The sequence below is a fragment of the Pongo pygmaeus genome, chromosome 6 (assembly GCF_028885625.2).
Source record: "Pongo pygmaeus isolate AG05252 chromosome 6, NHGRI_mPonPyg2-v2.0_pri, whole genome shotgun sequence".
In the NCBI taxonomy this organism is placed as follows: domain Eukaryota; kingdom Metazoa; phylum Chordata; class Mammalia; order Primates; family Hominidae; genus Pongo; species Pongo pygmaeus.
In genome coordinates, this window is record NC_072379.2 from 106,361,648 (window position 1) to 106,382,626 (window position 20,979).

The 20,979-nt window shown below is 38.4% G+C and overlaps 1 protein-coding gene across 1 annotated transcript in view; it reads right to left on the minus strand.

Annotated features, from left to right (window-relative positions):
* Positions 1-260: 260 nt before the first annotated feature.
* Positions 261-20,979, minus strand: part of SLC26A3 (solute carrier family 26 member 3) — a 37,620-nt gene continuing 16,901 nt past the window's right edge. The window contains exons 9-21 of the mRNA XM_054494251.1: positions 17,875-18,022; positions 17,650-17,763; positions 17,468-17,545; positions 14,345-14,440; positions 12,843-12,949; positions 11,308-11,377; positions 11,123-11,215; positions 9,455-9,550; positions 8,596-8,829; positions 6,727-6,781; positions 2,563-2,705; positions 2,371-2,436; positions 261-672 (exon numbers count right to left, since the gene is read on the minus strand). Of these exons, the coding sequence (XP_054350226.1) occupies positions 649-672; positions 2,371-2,436; positions 2,563-2,705; positions 6,727-6,781; positions 8,596-8,829; positions 9,455-9,550; positions 11,123-11,215; positions 11,308-11,377; positions 12,843-12,949; positions 14,345-14,440; positions 17,468-17,545; positions 17,650-17,763; positions 17,875-18,022 (1,324 nt within the window). The 3' untranslated portion in view covers positions 261-648. The remainder of the gene's footprint in view (positions 673-2,370; positions 2,437-2,562; positions 2,706-6,726; positions 6,782-8,595; positions 8,830-9,454; positions 9,551-11,122; positions 11,216-11,307; positions 11,378-12,842; positions 12,950-14,344; positions 14,441-17,467; positions 17,546-17,649; positions 17,764-17,874; positions 18,023-20,979) is intronic.

Below are 20,979 nucleotides of genomic sequence, written 5' to 3' on the forward strand. Positions count from 1 at the left end.
TCATTTTTTAGCTTGTATAGTTTTCATACTAAATCTATATAGTTACAGATATTACATTAGAAGGATTGTGTTTAAAATCTGGATAGGAGGTTGGATGCTTTAAAAAACTGCTAATCATAAAATCTGAGCAAAGAAGCCTGATTACAGGGGTTCTGTTAGAAGATTCTCATGTAGCAGGTTTCCAGCCAGACCACTATATAACAGGACCCACAGCAGGCATGTTTCAGAAAGCTAACAAATTTAACAAAACATGACACATCCACTGTACAACTGATTTTTTTAATGGAAATATATTAGTATGACCTGTATAAATTATGAGATTCAAAACAGTGGCGCCACTATACTGCTAAACCTATGCATGAAGGTAGTGACTAGGATGGAAATCTGTCAGTGCTACAAAAATACGTATGAACAAAATAATTTTCGCCCTTTGATAAATCTACAAGATATAAAATTTAGAATATTTATATAATTTCATACTAGATATGTGAAAAATATGCCATGCTAGAACAATCTTGTTCCAAAGTTTGAAACATATTCTGTCAAAAATACTCTTCATACAATGTATGAACTTATCAATAACTTTCTGGGTATAAAGTTGTTTTTTGTGTCATAGTCAGATGAAGATCCTTCTGAATTATATGTTGATTAGAATTTTGTTTCAACTGGCACCTGGAAGAAGACAGAAAGTTCTTGTTTTAAAATACTCGTCAAGTTCTGTTACAACAATCACATCTTAGGAGCTAGAATTTACCAGAGTTATCAGGGGTTTTTTTGTCTTGAATTTTAATGATCAAGTACCTTCCATCACTGCTTGTTTAACATAGATCCATGTGATACCACATTGTAATTCAAAGGCCTAACTTAAAGTAATGGTACAGTGTGTTGTAGCAATATCTTTCTTCACATTTATTCCAAAGGACTATGTGTGTTGGCCTGGTACATTCAGCTTTTACCCTAGTCACCACTGGTAGCCTATCCACAGCTGGTGATTTACCTTCCTTGAGGCCAAAGAGCTGGTGTTAAATGTTTCTTTTTTTAATGTGGGGAAGCCAAGGTCCACCACTGTGCTAGCTACATTTGTTAGACAATTGGTTCTAGTGTTTGGGTCAGACATGAGGTAAATGCTGTTCCTACCCTTTATCCTCCAATACTTGGTGACAATTCTGAATACAATTACTGAGGAGAGGGTTTCTGGTGCGAGACTTTTCTTATAAGGTACTCAGGCAAGGTGCCAGTTTTATTGGGTTTCTCTGGAATCTAGTCCTGGGAGACAGAATCATGGTGCTTATGTACATTCACCTCTTACCTCAGGTCTATCCAATTTTCTGGAATGGCCTTTTCATCTGACCTTTGCTACTTGATACCACTCTTAATAATGTTCCAGATTTATCTTATGCTATACATTTCTTTTTCATTTTGACTAGAAATTCCTTTTTTGAGACCTTTCAACTAAGAAATACCACCAGCCACCTGCCATGCTTGAAGACAATCATTAAATTCTTTCTCTGGTCCCTCAATCCGTTAAGTCTTTCACTAGAGGATAGAGGTGGTGTACTATAGTGAACAGAAGACTGGTCTTGTCATCAGAAAGATCTTAGTGCAATCCTGTTGGGGTCACTTGGTGTGTGACCTCAAGCAAATTAGTTAAGCTCTCTGAGCCTGTTTCCTATTTTTTTTTTTCATTTGGAAAATGAAGATATCTTCTTTGTATATTGTTATAAGGATTGAGATAATGAATGTAATACACCTGCCATCTACCTGGCCTACAGCAGAAACCCATTTTAATTTGTGATTCTACTTTTCCCAAACTAGAAACATTGCTTTAAAGGACTGAATGTTCTAGAAATGAACATCTACAATGAAATGGGACTCTCCAGTTAAATGCTGAATTGGCAACTCACTCTAGTAAGGAAGGATAGAAACTTGTTTCGTTGCTTGACTGGGCACTGTGCTAGGGACTTCTCAAGCATCTGGCTATTGGGACGTGTGTATTCGCTTATCATTTTCATCGCTAATTCACCTGTAAATGGAAAGAGCAATACCTTCCCTGCTATGTGGATTATTACAGGGCCGGAATAAGAGCATTGTTGTGAGTGGTTTGAAAAACAAAAGAAGATGTGCTCAATATTGCATTAATGGAGATCTATTATCAGTATTTTTTCATCCTGTTTTTGTACGGGTCTGAGTTTCTTTTCCTGAAAACTCCCTGTGAAATTGGTTAGCATTGCTTCGGTTTTCTAGGGATGAGGCACAGAGGCTCAAGCAAGTGCTGGACTTTCTGCCACACGCAGGAAGTGGCCTCACTACTTGGAAGGGTTTTTTTTGCTGTGATGTCTAGGTGAAGATAAACCTGTTGCAGAATCTTACCTGATATACCCGATTACGTAATCCTCCATTTGTATTTATGGTAAAATCAAATTTTCCATCTTTTTCCTGAGAAAAAGAGAATGGAAATATGGATTAGGGGCTGATTTTTTTTTAATGTTGAAAAATAAAGAGAAATTTAAGGAGTGCAGATGGCTGCTTATGCAATTGTGAAAGTCACCAAAGAGCTGGTACCTGACTGGGATTAAACTTTGAAGTACTGTAATCTTTCTTCATCAAAATATGCAAAACAGCATCATGGATTGTTAAGAAAAATATTGAGTTTTTCACTTCACCATCAAAAAATTCATACCGGTTAAGCTTCTCAATGAAGTCATCTGAAGAGAAAAAAACAGCAACTTTTAGGAAGAAAATTGTTTGGCTACCGGTTTCCCCTCGAGGCTAGTAATTTCACCTTCCATTTGCAAATGTGCATTTCATTGAGGTTTGGTTAAGTGTTTGTGGGTTGCAGTGGTATAATACCGGTCTATCTTTAGTACAATGTCTTTTGGAACTAACAAATACCTTTCTAATAAAAAAAAAAAAAATTTAATGCCCTAATGTAAAAAGGAGGAAGGCAAAGGAGCAAATGAAAAACAGTAGTTCCTAGAAAAAAATTCATTTAGGCAGGAGCCTAGTGAATTGATCTCCCTGCTTAATGATTAGGGTATCAAGTGTGGCTTCTTATTAAAGTTTGGGATTCTGCCAAAATGGAACATATGTTTATGGACCAGTGATATGCTGTGGTTCTTTATTATAGCCCATTTTCCCAAAGCTGCTGGGTTTTATGAGAAAACATCTTCCTTACCACTTACCTCTCTAATCATCTTTGAGAAATCCCATTTTTGTAGGCACTAAACAGCATTCATTTACATAGATTACTCAACCAACTATTACCTTATGTCTGCCATGTGCAAAACTCTGGCTGAGTAATAAGAAAGATCAAAAGATAAATTAGACCTGAATCTTGGCCTCAAGGAAGACAGAACATTTATATATTCCTGTAGTACTGACAGAAAACGTGTAGTGTAATAATGAGGAAAGGAGCAATCTAGTTTTTTCCTTCTCTTAGTTTTAAAATAATTCCCAGCACACAGTATGTCTTCATATTTTTTGTTGAACATATAAGAGAGATATAGATCATGTACTATGAAAATTCTGAGAAATTTTCCTCTTGGTGGGTATCTGGGAAAACTTGAGCAGATACCATCTAAAAGTGCCTAGGATTTGGAGAAAAGTGGAGGAAGAGAAGGTACACAATTATGAAGATGGATTCTTCTGTTTACAGGAAGCTTTCAGTGACGGAGAGGGAGCGTGGAGGGCATTGTGGCCACCAGGATCTGGGATGGAGTGGGTGGCGTGCAATGGGAAGGAAGGTGATAATCTTTGATAAAGACTGAAAAGAATGCCAGGCAACAGAGACAGCAGGAACAGATACTTTCCAAAATATCTGGGATGATGAGGAAAGGGTAAAATTGTTAGTAAATTAAAGGTTTCTGGGATCAAGGGGATATTTTTAATTATAAGGAAGACTTGACAATGGTTGAACTAATTTTCACTCCCACCAACAGTGTATAAGCACAGTGTGGCGATTCCTCAGAGAGCTGAAGACAAAAATACCATTTGACCCAGCAATTCCATTACTGGGTATATACCCAAAGGAATATAAATCATTCTGTTATAAAGACGCATGCATGCATACATTGATTGCTGCACTATTCACAACAGCAAAGACATGGACTCAAATGCCTATCGATGATAGACTGGATAAAGAAAATGTGGTACATATACACCATGGAATACTATATAAAAACATATAAAAAAAATTTTAAAAACCCACTATCCTTTGCAGGTACATGGAGTTGGAGGCCATTATCCTTAGCAAACTAATGCAGGAACAGAAAACCAAATACTGCATATTCTCACTTGTAAGTGGGAGCTAAATGATGAGAACATATGGACACATGGAGGGGAACAACCCACACTGGGGCCTATCGGAGGGTGAAGGGTGGGAGGAGGGAAACGATCAGGAAAAATAACTAATGGGTACTAGGCTTAATATCTGGGTGACGAAATAATCTATACAATAAACCCCCATGACACGAGTTTACCTATGTAATAAACCTGCATGTGTACCCCTGAACTTAAAAGTTTTTTTAAAAAGTCTTAAAACTAGAATATGTCTGTATATTTTAGGGACAGGATCCAGTAGAAAGGGAGAGATTAAGGATGCAATTTTATACTTTTCGAAGGACCTGTGTACCACTTATCTCCTCTCCCTAAAAAGCTCCCCCTAAGTACTGTCAAGGTTGACTGCCTCACTTCATAATAGTCTCTACTCAAAATGTCATATTGCTGGACATCCCTGATCACCAGTTTTTCTTTCTCCCTCCCTCCCTCCCTCCCTTCCTTTCTTCCTTCCTTTTTTCTTTCTTTCTCTTTCTTTCTTTTCCTTTCTTTCCTTCTTATTTTGTCTTCTTTCTTTCTTCTTTCTCTTTCTTTCTTTCTCTCTTTCTTTTCTTTCTCTCTTTCTTTTCTTTCTTTCTTTCTTTTTTTTTTTTTTTTTTTGATTTGAGACAGGGTCTTGCTCTGTCACCCAGGCTGGTGTGCAGGGGCACAATCACAGCTCACTGCAGCCTCGACCTCCCAGGCTCAAACGATCCTTCCACCTCAACCTCCTGAGTAGCTGGGACTACAGGCACATGCCACCACACCCAGCTAATATGTTTTTTTTTTTTTAGAGACGGGGTTTCACCATGTTGCCCAGGCTAGTCTCAAACTCTGGGACTTAAGTGATCTGCCTGCCTCAGCTTTCTGGAGTGCTAAGATTACAGGCATGAGCCACCGCTCCCAGCCTCTGTTTCTTAACTCTGCTTTTTTCTTAGCACTTATCACTACCTGAAATATGCTTTTGTTTGTTTATTATGTGGCTTTCCTATGAGGCTATAAGCTTCATGAGGACAGGGGCTTGTCAGATTCACTGCTGTATTCCCAGCACCCAGAACAGTGCCTGATAAATAGTAGGTATTCAATAAGTCTTTACTGAATGCCCATCATGTCCTAGGATCTAGAGAAGAGACAGGGAAAAGGTAAGCAAGAACAATACCTGCCCTGGAAGAGATAAGAGTCTAGTAGGGACAGAAACTGGACTGCAAAATTATGTGATATGTGCGTATTCTGTAGATACAAACCGTCTGAAGACCCAGTGCTCTGCCTGGGGAAGCAAGGATATTTTCAGTTATTGTCGGAAAAATTCCTGAAGAAGCCTTCTTTCAGAAAATGGGATAGGAGAGCATTATAGGGATGGACAAGGATATTAGTTAGAAAGTCCTTCTAGAAGGCCTAGTTGAGAAGTGAGAAGGGTCTAGATTAAAGTTCTGGAAGTGGAGAGGAAGAGACTGATTTAAGAGGAAATATTTATAGGACCTTGGTGACTCACTGACTAGAGGGAAGGAGAGGAGAAATTGGTGATGGTTTCAGGGTTTCTATCTGGAAAACTAGGTAAGCAGCGATGCAGTGATTGTGATAGGAAAGAAGTATTTTTGGGAGGGGGAATCATATACGTAGTTTTAAAAATGTCTATCTGAGGTGCCTGGGGGACGTCCACAGTCGAGTTCATTGGTCTACAGCTCAGAAGAAAGATCTGGGCTGGAGGTATAGTTTGGGGATTCATTAACAAGTAGATATACATGAAATCATAAACATGTAGGAAATTGACTAGAAAGAATCTGTGGAATTAGAACTATGGTATAGAGTGTAAGGTTGAAGCTTGGAGGAGACTGAAAGTGGGAGAAGAACCAATGTCAGACCCTGAGGAGATGTTTGAGAGGTAGGAGGTGAATCAGAACTGTCCTGCCAGAGTCAGGGAGGGAGAGAGTTTCAAAGACAAATGCTAGAGAGAGTGCCAGATGCTCAAGTAAGCTGCTGCAGAGGGACCTGAGACGAAGGCAGTTAATCCTGACAATCTGGACATCGCTGATAACCTTGGCAAGGATGGTCTCATCAGCAGGTGAAGCTAAACCAAATTGTTATGGGCTGGAGAGTGCAAGGGAAGGGAGGAAGAGAGACAGAAAACAAGGCTACCTTTTCAGGAAGTTTAGTGTGAAAAATAGTTAACATATTCCTCCTTTGTTGCCTATGAAACCAGGATTCAAATTGTAGAATGTATTTAATTACATATCAACATAACTAAAATACAAAGATGCTGTTTCCATAGGGATTTTTATTGGGTTGGCTGCGTATTAGATTTTCATCATGATTATATAAAATACTCATTCTTTGGAGAGGCTGTCTAGATTGAGAGTTGGCAGTGAGCCTGAAGTGATTGTCAGAACATAAAACAAAAATAAAGCCACTTACCATCAGTTCCAACGATATACACATCTACCTTGATCCTGATAAATTCTTGCAAAATCTGTTAAAAAGAAAAGTATATCTTCCTTAGGGAACAGTTTCACTTGTCAGAAATATAAAGAAAACAATCAGAATTATACCTTACGGGTGATATATTGCTTTTAGAAGCTTTAACATTTTAAAAAGAGATAATAGTGTCAAGAGATACTAAAGTTAAAAACAAGGCTCTATGACAGAAATAAACCCAAACAAAGGAGCCCTTCTCCTCAGTAAGAAGTTAAAAATGATAATTCTTGAAGGAAGTATTATGGGAAAATGTTGTGCCTCAAACTCATAAGAACAACTCTGATTTAATTTTAAAATAGTGTCTTCTTTGGGATGATCTCAACTAGAGCTTTCTTGCTACATAAAAGTTTTAAAAAAGAACCTATGGACCATGAGTTGCTAATTATTCTTGTCCACAATGAATGGATGTATCTAGCACCAATGAATCTTTATACATTTTTCTGGTCTCTAGGCTAAGAACAAATACCAGTAGTGATATGAGTAAGATCATGTGAGGTAAGAAAAGTAGCTTATATTGTTTGATTAGGTTAGATGATCATTAATATCATTGCCATCATCAGTAAACACTTTCAGAACCTCTTCTAGGCACTTAACTAAGAATTAGAGCCCCTGTCCTTTGTGTTATACTGCTAGAACCAAAAAATAAATGTGTGTGTGTGTGTGTGTGAGTGAAAATGCAGAAACAAAAGCTAAAGTAATCAAAAGCTAAAATAAACAAAAACCAAAACCAAAAAAGAAAAGAAAATGCAAGTAGACTTGAGAGTTGCATGATGTTAACATTTAAAAAAAATTCTTCCATTTTCTAATTTTGTATCCAGTTCACCCATGCTTAATAGGTCTTATCTTCAGTCAGCTCTCACTTGGGCAGATTTTTGTGGAAACCCAAGAAAAAGAGAGAAAGATGTAGAATTTCTTAAATTTTCTTTTTATATGTTTCTGCATTTCTGTTAGAAACTAATTTATTTTAGAAACGTGATTAATCTGTGGAAAGAAAACAGACTGCAATCTGATTGTTTCAGTCGTGTTTTGAAATCACGTGACATTTATTCTCTCATATATCTATTTGGGTTTTAGCCAAGTGAAATTTCATCAGCTTATAATAGATGAGGATAAAACAAAAGGATCCACTCTTACATTTTTTCCCAGGACCCTTCCAGATCTTCTCTGATTTCAGAATAATTTAGATACAATGCCCACAAAGATTTGAAAACAGCACAGAATTGAAATTTGAAAGGAATGTGAGCATAGTTGTCCACCAGCAGATTCAGCATACATTAGAACTGTAGATTTGATTCCCTTCAATATAGTACCCAGTCTCATGGAAAATGCCCTTTTCAAGAGTCCACTGAACACCACCTTTCCCTCCATGGAATACTCTAAGATTATCATTTACTTCTAATTAAATGTATGTTACCTAAAGGAGCATCCTTCCACAAATACAGTTTTTTGTTGTTGTTGTTTTTGAGACAGAGTCTCACTCTGTTGCTGGACTGCAGTGGTGCAATTTCAGCTCACTGCAATTGCCACCTCCCAAGTTCAAGCCGTTTTCCTGCCTCAGCCTCCCGAGTAGCTGGGATTATAGGTGCACGCCACCACACGCAGTTGATTTTTGTATTTTTGGTAGAGACGGAGCTTCACCATGTTGGCCAGGCTGGTCTTGAAGTCCTGACCTCAAGTGATCCACCCACCTCGGCCTCCCAAAGTGCTGGGATTACAGGCATGAGCCACTGTGCTCAGCCCACAAATACACTTTTTTTTTTTTACCTTTATTCATTGATTGGTTGTTTCCATTAAGAACAAAGAAATTACCGATTTAAGGCCCCTCATTGAAGAAACATCAAGAAAGGACACTGCTGAAAAGTCGAGAATGAGGCTGTGGAGGCTGATTTTGGGGACCTCAATGTTGAGAGGAAGATCATCATTCCAGTCAATCTGGAAAGGCAGGTCTGTGGTATTGATTGGCTGGTCCAGTACTTCTATCTGATTGTTGTCCAGCTCTTCGTCGGAATCTTTTATGGTGTCAACAGTACATAGAAATCCTTTCTGCAGGAGAGGATAACAAGCATGAAAACTGTGACCAAGAAAAACATTGTGTATGTCAGAGATAGCCAGTGAGTTTCAGAAGCACTGATTCTGAGTTGAGCCAAACGATGGGATTGGACTAGGTGTGGTGGCTCATGCCTGTAATCCCAGCACTTTAGGAAACTGAGGTGGGAGGATAACTTGAGCCCAGGAGTTTGAGACCAGCCAGGGCAACATGGCGAGACTCCATCTCTGCAAAAAATAAAAAAATTAGCCAGGCATGGTGGCACATGTGCTTGTGGTTTCAGCTACTTGGGAGGCTGAGGTGGGAGGGTCGCTTGAGTCTGGGAGGTCAAGGCTGCAATGAGCTGTGATCACACCACTGCGCTCCAGCCTAGGCCACAGAGTGAGACACTGTCTCAAAACAACAACAAGATTGTAGACAATTGTGTTTGGTACTTTTCCCAGGAGAATAAAAATTTTAGGGAGACCCTCAAAACGATGTCATTTTAAAATATAACACTCATTGACACATGAAATCCCTTGTTTATCTGGCATTTCATTTAAAGGAATGGAACTAACACCTTGAATCATCCTTTACTAAGCTTTTAGCTATAATGCATAGAAATGTGGTCAAGTAACTTACTGGTGTCACTTGTAGCAAGCCTTGCTTCTGCAGTTTTCGGATTTTCCTCAAAGCTTTGTTGCGCTTGCGTAGAATTCGAAGTGGACTAAAGCCAACCTGAGAAACCCATTGCTGTGTTACAAGAGTACTGAATATTCTGTTATTTATATAGCATAATTTTAACTACTTTAAGTGGAGTGATTTGAGGGATTGGGACAGATAATAAAAATATTTGTGACAAAATTTAAAAGTAGTTTAAACAACATCAGCAACAACATTGGGTCACACCCATGCTCTGCTCCACCTGTATGCAGTTATCAACAGTCAAAAGCTTTTGTATAACACAGTCCAGGATTCATCCATAAATTATACATGAATGGACATAAACTCTATTTGAATCTGTTTGTGTTTGGAACCTACACAACTCTTAAGGAATTTTATTTTACTTATTTTCTATTTATTGAGTACGAGTGGCACCTACATAAGTGTTCTGCTTGTATGTAATTTTTATCTTATTAAAATTTATAATTGTATGTTATTTATTATTGTATAATTTTATTTTATAATTTTAGTATTATATTTGAGGCTAATCTTTGTTTTTTTAACACTAATGAATTCTTATTGCTGTAATATTTAGTTACAGATAAATAAGAGAGGAGGATCAAATTACATAATAAAAAATCCTTGGCCAGGCGTGGTGGCTCAAGCCTCTAATCCTAGCACTTTGGGAGGCCAAGGTGGGAGGATTGCATGAGGCCACGAGTTCAAGGCCAGCCTGGGCAACAAAGCAAGCCCTCCTCTCTACAAAAAATTTAAAATTTAGTGGGGTGTAGTGGCACATGCCTGGAGTCTCATCTACTTGGGGGCTGAGGTAGGGGGATTGCTCAAACCCAGGAGTTTGAGGTTGCAGTGAGCTGTGATGATGCCAGCCTGGGTGACAAAGTGAGACCTTGTCTCAAAAAAAAAAAATCCTTGACAAAAAATATAGTTAGATGGAAGTTTACTAGAGTAATCGAAAAGGGCAGTACAGAAAACCAAATATACAATATAATCTCATTTTGCAAACAACAACAAAAAACTCGGTAGAAAAATATCGGATGCATATCAAACTAATAATAATAGTTAAGGTTTAAGGCAGAGGCTCTATGCAAGGTACAGAGTAGACCAAAGGCATGTTTCAAGAGGGAGGACTGAGCTTTTTTTCTTAACTCTCAAGACTGCTTCCTTGTCATCATCTCTCCAGTTTGCCAGGGACACTCAGTATTTATTGTTATTCAGTATTAACTATTCATTTACAACTGTTATAGTGAATCTCTTTGAGAATGTGGTCAAATATTAAATGCTCCTTCACTGTTTCTGAAGTTGATGCCCAAAGAAAATCTGTAGGATGACACTTACTAAAAGCTAGCAGCCCAAAACTTGGTAAATTTCTTTTACTCTACATCAGAATTTGAGAAAAGGATTCTTCTATATTAGATGTCATCTGAAGAGGCTTATTTCCCAACCTATTAACAAACTCCCCATAAGGTAATTTCATCTGCTGTGGGACATGGGACAAAAAATACTGGCACAACCCCACCTCAACATATGTGACACAACCCAGCCTCAACAATGACCTTACAGAACAATGACATTCCCAGATATTCAGTAAGATTACAAGGAAAAAAATTAAATAACCCCAAACCTTACAGCATCGATAAGTTTCTGCCTAAAGAAACCAATGTTTGCAAAGTAGATAGGAGATGGACATCTGAAAATTTTCACTCCTTCTGGCTCATACATCTATAAGGCAGAGAAGCATTGTTAGGTGGTGCCCATTAGATCCATAGTTAATATCATTTAGCAAGTCAAAGAAAAAAATGAATCTCCCTTACATCATAATAATCTTTTTTATTCTTATAGATGTTGCTTCTTCCAATATTAGCCAGTGTGCTGCATTTTGGACTGTAGGGAGAAAAACACCAAGTAAATCATTCATGTATGTTTGTTAAGCCTATAAGGCTAACACTGATTTTTTTTCCAGCATACCAAAGCAGGCTCACTTTTCAAAATGTAAAAGGTTGGGGAATCATCATGCCATCAGAGACTCTGGAAGGTGAACACCTTGTTTTACTTATCTTTGTGTCCTCTCACAGCACCTAAAAAGTGCCTCTCATTTGTCATGTTACAGTTTACAAAGCAACTCCTTATGCTTTTGCCATTTTGATTGTGAATATCACAGTTATTCCATGAGGTAAGGCAGATATGATTACCCAGTTGTATGGATAAGGACATGGAAAAGTAAAATGACTTGCTTATGACCATTCATTGTCTCTATGTTTGATGGGTTCCCAGTAAAAAATGGAATGAAATATAAATAAATGAAAGAGTTCAGGAGTATTTCAATATGGATGTATTCCATCAGTCAGGGATTGACTTTGTGATAACAATTTCTGTTCTAGAACTCCTTAGTTCCCAAGGAAGCCTCTTTTTCTGTCACACCATGTAATTCAAAATAGGCTCAGCAACCACATGGTAGTGATGTTACATGGCAGAGATTTAAAAAAATCAAGGTTGGTCGCCATGGCTCATGACTGTAATCCCAGCACTTTGGCAGGCTAAGGTGAGCAGATCACCCAAGGTCAGGAGTTCACGAACCAGCCTGGCCAACACGGTGAAACCGTGTCTCTAGTAAAAATACAAAAATTAGCCAGTGGCAGGCACCTATAGTCCCAGCTACTTGGGAGGCTGAGGCAGAAGAATTGCTTGAACCCAGGAGGCAGAGGTTGCAGTGAGCCGAGATTGCAGCATTGCACTCCAGCCTGGGCGACAAGAGCGAAACTCTGTCTCAAAAAATAATAAATAAACAAATAAAAATTAAAAAGATGCTTGGACTGAATGATTATTAAAAATCAAGAATTCCAAATGGCTTTTGTGGAATTTTAAGGTAAGAGGGACCTTTGAGAAGTTCTCTAATCCAGCTCCATATTTTAAAGGTACGAGTGCAATCTAACAACCTATAAAGAGGAAATCCATCCACTAGATGGAAAGAATCTCACAATCTCAGTAACACATTTCCATGTTTAACAAGTACAAGGCAAAGACATTAAGCCTGCTTGGAATAGAATTACTTCTGGTTTATAGCTGGGCGAATAGACTCAGAGATTTATATGATTTATTTGAACTGGAGTCAAAGCCAGAAGCAGACCAACAGCAGGTCTCCTCCCTGGGCTGATGTTCCAAAGCTGGGCCACGCTATTGCCCTTCAGGCCTTGAGATGAGCAACCGGAGGGAGGATAAACTGACCCATCCTGATAGAAATGCACACCTATCAACCAACTACTGTTCTCTTAGCCAGTGACATTTTTTTTTCTCTTCTGATGTGGGCAGGTCCGAGCCTGCCAGGATGCAGAGCACTTTGAGCACTCACAATTGGGTCCTGAACACGATGGTTAGCAGTTGAAATGCCACACTAGCTGCCAGGCCTAACCCGAGTCCCAGGACAATGGCGAAGATGAAGGTCATGATCCAAATTAACTGTGAAAAGAAGGCAACACGTACACTACAATTTACTTTGATTGAAGTACAATGTCGAGACGGGGTCTTTTAAAAAAACTCTTTTTTTTTTTTTTTTTTGTAGAGACAGTGAGACCTTGTCCGTATAAAAAGAAATTTAAAAAATTGCCAGACGTGGTGGAAGTTGAAAGTTGTCATCTTGCGCCAGGGAGTAAAGTGCACAGAAGACACTTTTCCCAAGAGGTCATTTCTGCTGGCTCAGGTTCTGGGCCACAAAAACACACACAAATATAAGAGGAGTCAAAGAAAGTGTATTTATTTCTAATCCCATCTCCAACTCACTTAGGAAATGGAATTATCTTTCACAGTGATAATTATAATTGCAAAAACCGCAATTACTTTTGCACCAACCTAATAGAACCAGGTGCTGTTGATTAAAATCAGCAAATTAGACTGGGCGTGAAGGCTCACACCTGTAATGCCAGCACTTTGGGAGGCTGAGGTGGGAGGATCACTTGAGCCCAGGAGTTCAAGACTAGCCTGGGCAACATAGTGAGAATCTGTTTCTACAAAAAATAAAAAAAAATAGCTGAGGATGGTGGTCTGCAGCTGTAGCCATTGCTACTCAGGAGGCTGGGGCAGGGGGATTGCCTGAGCCCAGGAGTTTGAGGTTATAGTGAGCTAGGATGGCACCATTGCACTCCAGCCTGGGTGACAGAGGGAGATCCTATCTCTTAAAAAAAAAATCAGCAAATTAACTGGTAGAGCTTATACTAATGTTTTACTCTTGGTCTGCTGATTTAATTAATGGTTGCTATCTTTATAAGAATTTTAGCGTGCCAAAAGGGTGTTAAAATGCCCCACAAAAGTAAACCAAGTGTAGTTTACTAGTTACGATCTTTAAATACCTAAGGGTATGTTAACAGGCATTTTTACACCACAGACTTTGACCCTGTTAAAATAGCAAAGCATGTGAGAGCAAGGGGGAGCCTTTCCAAATGAGAGTATTTCCAAAAGGAATGTTCAGAAATTAAGTTCTTCACAGATTTGTGGAAACAAACACATTATGTAATGAAGAACAGAAGCCATGCATACCCTAAATTCAGAGAGTTTCTGTGGTATTTGGGATTACTGCAAGAACTTTTAGAATAGGCCTAAGGAAGTTCTAGACTAGTGTTTCATGGAGCCCATTCTTTTAAGTTAAAAGTAGCCCATTTAAAAAAATTAAAGTCCCAGAAAATGATCATTAGAGTATGCAATTTAAAAATAGCAAATAAAACAAACTAAGGTTTTTTTGAATGGATATATAGAAACAAAATTTCTATATTTTGTTTACAATATAAACATACATTTCACATTAGCGTTAAAATGCTATTGTGATTTATCTCTCTTTCAAATACTATTGCCTCTACTTACACAATCATATTTATCCTTTCGCCACAATCTGCCTATTTCAGCAAACTGCATCAGCATTCCCTTTAAGTTTCCCAGTGCTAAAGCTGCCAGGACGGACTGTGAAAAACACAAACATCAGATGTACTTTAAGTTAATGAAATAAACCATATGGAAGCGAAGGTGAAGGCTATAGATAAGTGTGTGCTTTAAAGGGCCTCAAAGCAAATCAAAGCATACACCCCTTTCCGGTGTGTGATGCCACACAAGACACACCAGAACTGGGACTCTGACCTGTTCCTATGAATGACTTTGTCCCCACAACAGTGACAAGGCCTAGGCTGCTCTTGTGATTATGAGATAGATGATCTGATGGCGTTTAGTAGCCTGCACCTTGGGACAGAGAAAGGCAGACCTTCAGACCTATGAGAGATAAACACTTGGAATAAACTCCTCCCAAGCAGAGACAGTCTAATGTGTGTTTGTTTATTGGAGTCAAGGAGATGGGGGTTGCTCTTTGCTTAAAAAAAAAAAAATAGCTTGGGGAGCTTGAGGTCCTGGAATGAGATGACTTGAGGCGGGCTTTCTGGGACAGCATGAAACATATCTATCTAGTTCCTGCTATATCCCCAGAACCTACTATGTTAAATGCATACAGGAGGGGCTTTAAAATTAGTCAGTGAATGAGTGGCTGAGCCAATGAATGAATATTTCCCAGGCCAGTACTAATCCCTACAGCCACGCTTCAGGCTTCCAATTCTTCCACAGCCAGAATGTGATCTTTTGTCTTGCAGGAATTGTGATAGTTAAGGTGAAAAATGCTGAATAGCTAAGTAAATTCTCTTCGTTCTTTGGATTTTATCGTAATTGTAGGAACATGCCCCTCACTGTCCGTTCCCTCTGCCAATTTATTTTATTCTGAATGGAGTATGGAACTTGTATACTGCTATACCATGAAAACACAATGTACAAAGAAAAGTCAGACACAGTTTTTATTTTTATATCTTGAGGACAGTTGAACTGATCTGCCTATTTCTAATTTTCACAGGTAATCCTTATAATATAATATCTAAGCAATTAATTTTACTAACTGTGAGAATAGAGGTCACAGTTTAGAAGAAATATGGTCTTAAGTGATTTTTAAAAAATTTGGCACGCAAGTGAATGCCAGTTAAAAAATGGTGAAAATTGAATAAAGTCTGTAATCTACTTAACATACTATACTAATGTATAGTACTGATACTGTACTACAGCTATGTAAGATGTCACCATTGTGGTAGCTAGGCGAAGAAGTCAGAGGACTGTACAACCGGCTTCTCCATTTTGCAGGACTTTTAATTCTCTAAGTATAAAATATGTCAAGAGACACCTGTGCGAAGAGACATTTTTTTTTCACGGGCATTATTTCCCACCGTCAGTATTCTACGGAAAAACAATTTGAAATAATTTACGATGACATACATATATGACAGAGTACTTTTAAAGTAAAGATTACAGAGCATTAAGAAATCATAGAAAGGAAAGGGGGATAATTTCCGCAGGAATCTGGTATCCGTACTGCATTTGATATAAAGGATTAAATGAAGAGAAAATGCTTAGAGCTCTGCTGACATGCAGTGAGCACTCAACAAATATCTATTATGAGCTTTTATTATGGGTTATTTTGCCTTCATATGATAAAAAGAAGCAAAATAGTTATTTGGGTGTTTGAAACAAAGACATTCCTGACCGCAATGGCCTAAAAAGAACATATCACAGGACCCTTTATAAAAGGGGCTTTGATTAAATCTTGGACAAGATTTGGTAATTATTCCTTTAGTGTCTCCAAATAGATGTGAGCTAGGTAGAACTCAAGTGTATACCCGGGGAGAAGCATGAGAGGGTGGAGTTCTCTCTGTAGGGGTGAGTGTGTGTGCGTTTATTTTTATTGAGATATATTCTATTTCTTTAGTGGTGACTTTTTCATTCCTTTTATGCCACTTATTTTGAAATCAGAAGTATAGCCTATGGAGAATGCATATTTTTGGCAAATTGTTCTCTGCCCTGCTTGAAGATGGATTTGGTCAGTGAGCTTTTTGAGATGACCACACTGGGAGTCCAGAAACCTGGGACCAAAGTCACCGTTCGGCTACCAACCAACAAGGAAAAAAGGCCTAGGTAACAGCCAATAGACATTGGTGGGCTGTATCATATCTCTATATCCTTTGTAGCCAGGAGTGTAATACAATGTAGAATAATAATAATATTAACAATAATGACTATCATTTATCAAGTATTTATCATATGCCAAACCCTCAGCTAAGTAGTTCACATACATGATCTTATTTATTTTTATAGTCACTCTGTGTAGTGGGTATTATTTCCCTTTCTATTTTACAAATGTGGCGCTTGAGGTTCAGCAAGATTAAGTAATTTGCCCAAAATCACACAGATAATAAGTAGCAGAGCCAGGATTAGAAGCAGGTCAACAGGGCTCCATGTACCATCACAAAATTATATTAAAACCACAAGGAACAATATATTTACTGTCATCTTGTTTCCTAGAGAGCCTTTGCTTTCCAGGGTCTGATGGTATGTTTTATATCTGAGTGCTGCAGCAATTTACAAAGTATTAAACTAAACCCTCAAGCTTATAGGCAGAGGAGCATGAGAGTAGGGCTGGGAGGTCTGTGCTGGCTGTTCACTCCCATCCCACAATCCAACAGTGTTGGTCTTGGGGTTAAACCAAAGTTCTAGAAGCTTCAGGGTGTCTTCCTAAGAACGAGTTGTGTGGCTGGTAGTGCCATTCTCTGAATTAGATAGCGGGCCTGATTACCTTAACCTTTAAGAAAACCTCTACTCAGTCCATGCATGTTGAAGGTGCGGTTACAGGGTGCCCTCCTATTTCAACATTAATTCTACTTGGGGCTATGCACATGCAAAGTGTAGAGGAGATAAGGAGGGTTGGGCATCTATGTTCCTAACATTCAGAAAACGTTGCCAGCAGAAAAGAAATATTTTTGGTCACACAGAGGATTGGCCAAGAAGAGTACTTGAGAGTTTGTCATTACCTCATTTCCCCTAGTTTAGTTTGTGCTTTCAGAATTTAAGAACCGGGGTCCTTGATTTACCACCAAAAGTAGAGATGCTATCCAAAGACAGTGTTACCTTTTGTAGAGGAGCCAGGAGAAATCCAATGGCTAGAACGACAATCAGCACGATGATGGCACCAATAAGCCCAGCAATCTGGGAGGATAAAAAAATTATCATCACCAACTCAACTTTTCCCCGGCTTGAATTTCCTAGTTACTAATGCTAGGACAGTGCTTGCAGCAAAGATCTTAACATACCTGTGTTTTGCCTCCTGTGCTCTCCTGAACTGCTGATCTGGAGAGGGCAGTACTCCCAGCAAATCCTCTGAATACTCCACAGACTATGTTACCCAATCCCAAGGCTATTAACTCCTGACAAGAAAACAAGAAGGAACCTTTTTCAGAAGTGGCACCATTGATATTATGTGTGCAAAATATTATTTAAAGTTGCCCAATGAGACCCAGTGTAGTTTGTATACTTACCTGATTGCCATCAAGTGGATAATCATATTTGAGAGAATAGACGCTGGCAACTGAAAAGGCGACTGCAAATGCAACCATTGCGATGCCGAAGCAATCTCCTATGGTGTTTTGGAAAGTCTGCACGTCAGGTGTCATAGGAGGCTGAAATCTAAAATTGAAATTAAGCAAGTCTGAATGTCACCAACCAATTCATAAACTGATATAACCATTGGGCAAATCAATGAATGAATGCAATCTAGGCTGAGTTGTGTCTCACTTTGGAGTATGATTAACGAGAATTTATCTCCACTGACAACTTTGGAATCTGCTTTCTTAATGCTGAAAAGCAACACTGCCTGAATTTGGTAAAAGATTGCAAATTCAATCCAAGGATAGTGGTAAATCAGATATGATTTTGCCAGTAAAACCACACTATAATGTGCGTGTGTATTCTTATAAGCTTCCTGCAAAATGTCTTCCATTCCACTTGTATTGTTACACTGGGTTGCAAAGCATCACTCAAAATGCTCCCAATAGTTATCCATACATGAAGTCCTTTGAGCAAACACAATTCCGAGACAAGGAAAGCAAAAAAGTCTTCTTTCCGTTGATAATAATAACCTTTCATGGAAAACTCCTGGCAAATAGATGGGCCTTGGACTCTGCCCTGCACTTCACAGAAATGCTAGAGCCAACTGTGACCCTAATGGAGAGTGGGTTTCTCTTTAAAGTGATATATGTCAGAGAAACCTTCAACTCATAGGGCATACTTCTGTGCTTAAGCCTCATGAACGTAGACCAGTTCAATTATATTTACTAATTGTATCATAAAAGGTGGATGTATCTCAAGCTTAACATCAATTTACTAAAATGTTCCACTCCTATAAGCATCTATTTCTGACATCAGACTTATTGGAAGTGGGTTAATTAGGTCCAATCAACTCTTTCTGAATTGCTGTTCCACATTTTGTGAATATCTATGGTAATACATTTTTAGCTCTAATTTTGAAGTACTATTATACCATAATTTTGAAGAAGTACTATTATATCTGATGCCATTATAAATCCAAAAGTTAGCTTGGAATGTTTTTGTTTTTTAATAACCAGGACCTTATTATTCTTTTGTTCTGGTCTCTGAACACCATAGACAGAGTGATGTGATGAAGATTTACAGTCTAAAGACTTGGGTTCATTTCCTGGCTCTGCCACTTGCCCTTCCCGAGTCACAATTTCCTCATTTGTAGAGTGAGGATAATAATGCTTGTTCTCTGTTTTTTTGAGATGGGGTCTCCTCTTTCCCAGGCTGGAGTGCACAGCTCACTGCAACCTCCACCTTCCAGGCTCAAGAGATCACCCCACCTCAGCCTCCCAAGTAGCTGGGACTACAGGTGCATGCCACCACGCCCAGCTAATTTTTGTATTTTTAGTAGAGACAGGGTTTTGCCATGTTGGCCAGGATGGTCTCGAACTCCTGACCGCAAGTGATTCACCCGCCTCGACCTCCCAAAGTGCTGGGATTACAGACGTGAGCCATGGCGCCTGTCCTTGTTCTCTTTTCTTCACAGTTTAGTGGGAGGGTCAAATAATAAATGCAAATACTATTTACACACTGTAAAACACAAAGTGCCTGTCAGCTATTATTATAGGATCCCTCTGGAATCTGAATATACTCCTTGTGTTTCCTTTACTGTTTCAATGAGCACTTTTCTTCAGCCAAATTATTTGTATTTAGTGTATGAGACTTTGCAAAATAACTTCTAAGGTGGCATACTCATGAACAGTAGGTTAGCAATAATTAATAATCACTACCTTCCAGTTATAGTCTATTTGCAATCAACAAAAACTTAAAATACCCATTCAATCATCACCCAGAAAAAAAACGGAGAGTAAAAAGCTCAAGTGCTTGCTACCTAATTTAGGTGTTAAACTAGTAACAATAGTAGTGTAATTTGAACATTTATTGTAAGTCAGGCACTTAAGCATGTTACATGTATTAAGTCACTCAACTCTTAAAAGAATCCTACTTGATAGCTATTATTTTTAGCCTCATTTTTACAGCCAAGAACATTGAGGCACAGTTTTTGGTAATGTGCTTAGCTCAGAAAGTGAGTCAGAATCAAATCTCAGGTACTCTGCCTCTAGAACACTGGAGCTTACCTACTAGGTTACACTGCCACTCTTTTGAATGTAATGGTTACCCGTTGCCACACCCCACACACTGTGGAGAGAGGTACACTGACATTGAAAATACACTCACTAAACAAGACTGTTGTTGAGGTATTTAAGGTGTAACTCAGTGATCTTAAGTTTATCTTTTATTTTCCAAGCCCTTCTGACAAGATCCTGTTTGGTTTTGCAAGTATTTATTTTTTCTATTTGGTTTATGTCTCCCAAGACATTTAAGTAAAGTGAAATCACTTCAAAGTGGCAGAATAGAAGGAAACCCTAGAAACAGTCTTTCAGTTTCAGCCTAATTTCCACTTTAAAACTTTAAAAATTAAAAGTGATGCTTGAGATTCATGAAATGTAACACACGAAGATCTGGTAATAAAAAAATTTTTTTTCTTTAAAAAAATTAAAAGAACATATATTTGCCTTTAAAAGAATGTGGCTGTTTTAAAGTAAAAAAAAAATTCATATAAATGTTGATTTCTCGAATTCTCAAATATGTGTTAAGCATAGAGAGGGAGAGAAGTCTTTTAAAAAAACAAAACAAAACAAAACAGGAAAACAACTTTTCCTTGGTAAGTTGGAAGAAACTGATGCTGTGGTTAGAAGAAACAACACAAAATGATCTTCCTTCTCAATTCACTAAATGTAATGAAATACATTTTAAAATTCTTGTACAAATTGGACTTCTCATCCTTTTGCAGTGGGAAAAGTTGCTCTGCCCTTGTTTTGAATCTGATCAGGAGAAAGGACAGAGTGTGCCTATCTGGACTGCTCACGTGGAGTGCCTGTGTTCCTTCAGTGTCTTCTTTGAACTTTCAGAACTTGGCTCCAGTAACTTCAAACAAAGCATTACATATTGTTTATAGTAATTTATGGACAAGGAAATCTGGTTTCACTTGATGTTTCTTTAAGAGGAGAAGCAGTTTACTTTGCCTATATTTCTTTATTGTATTA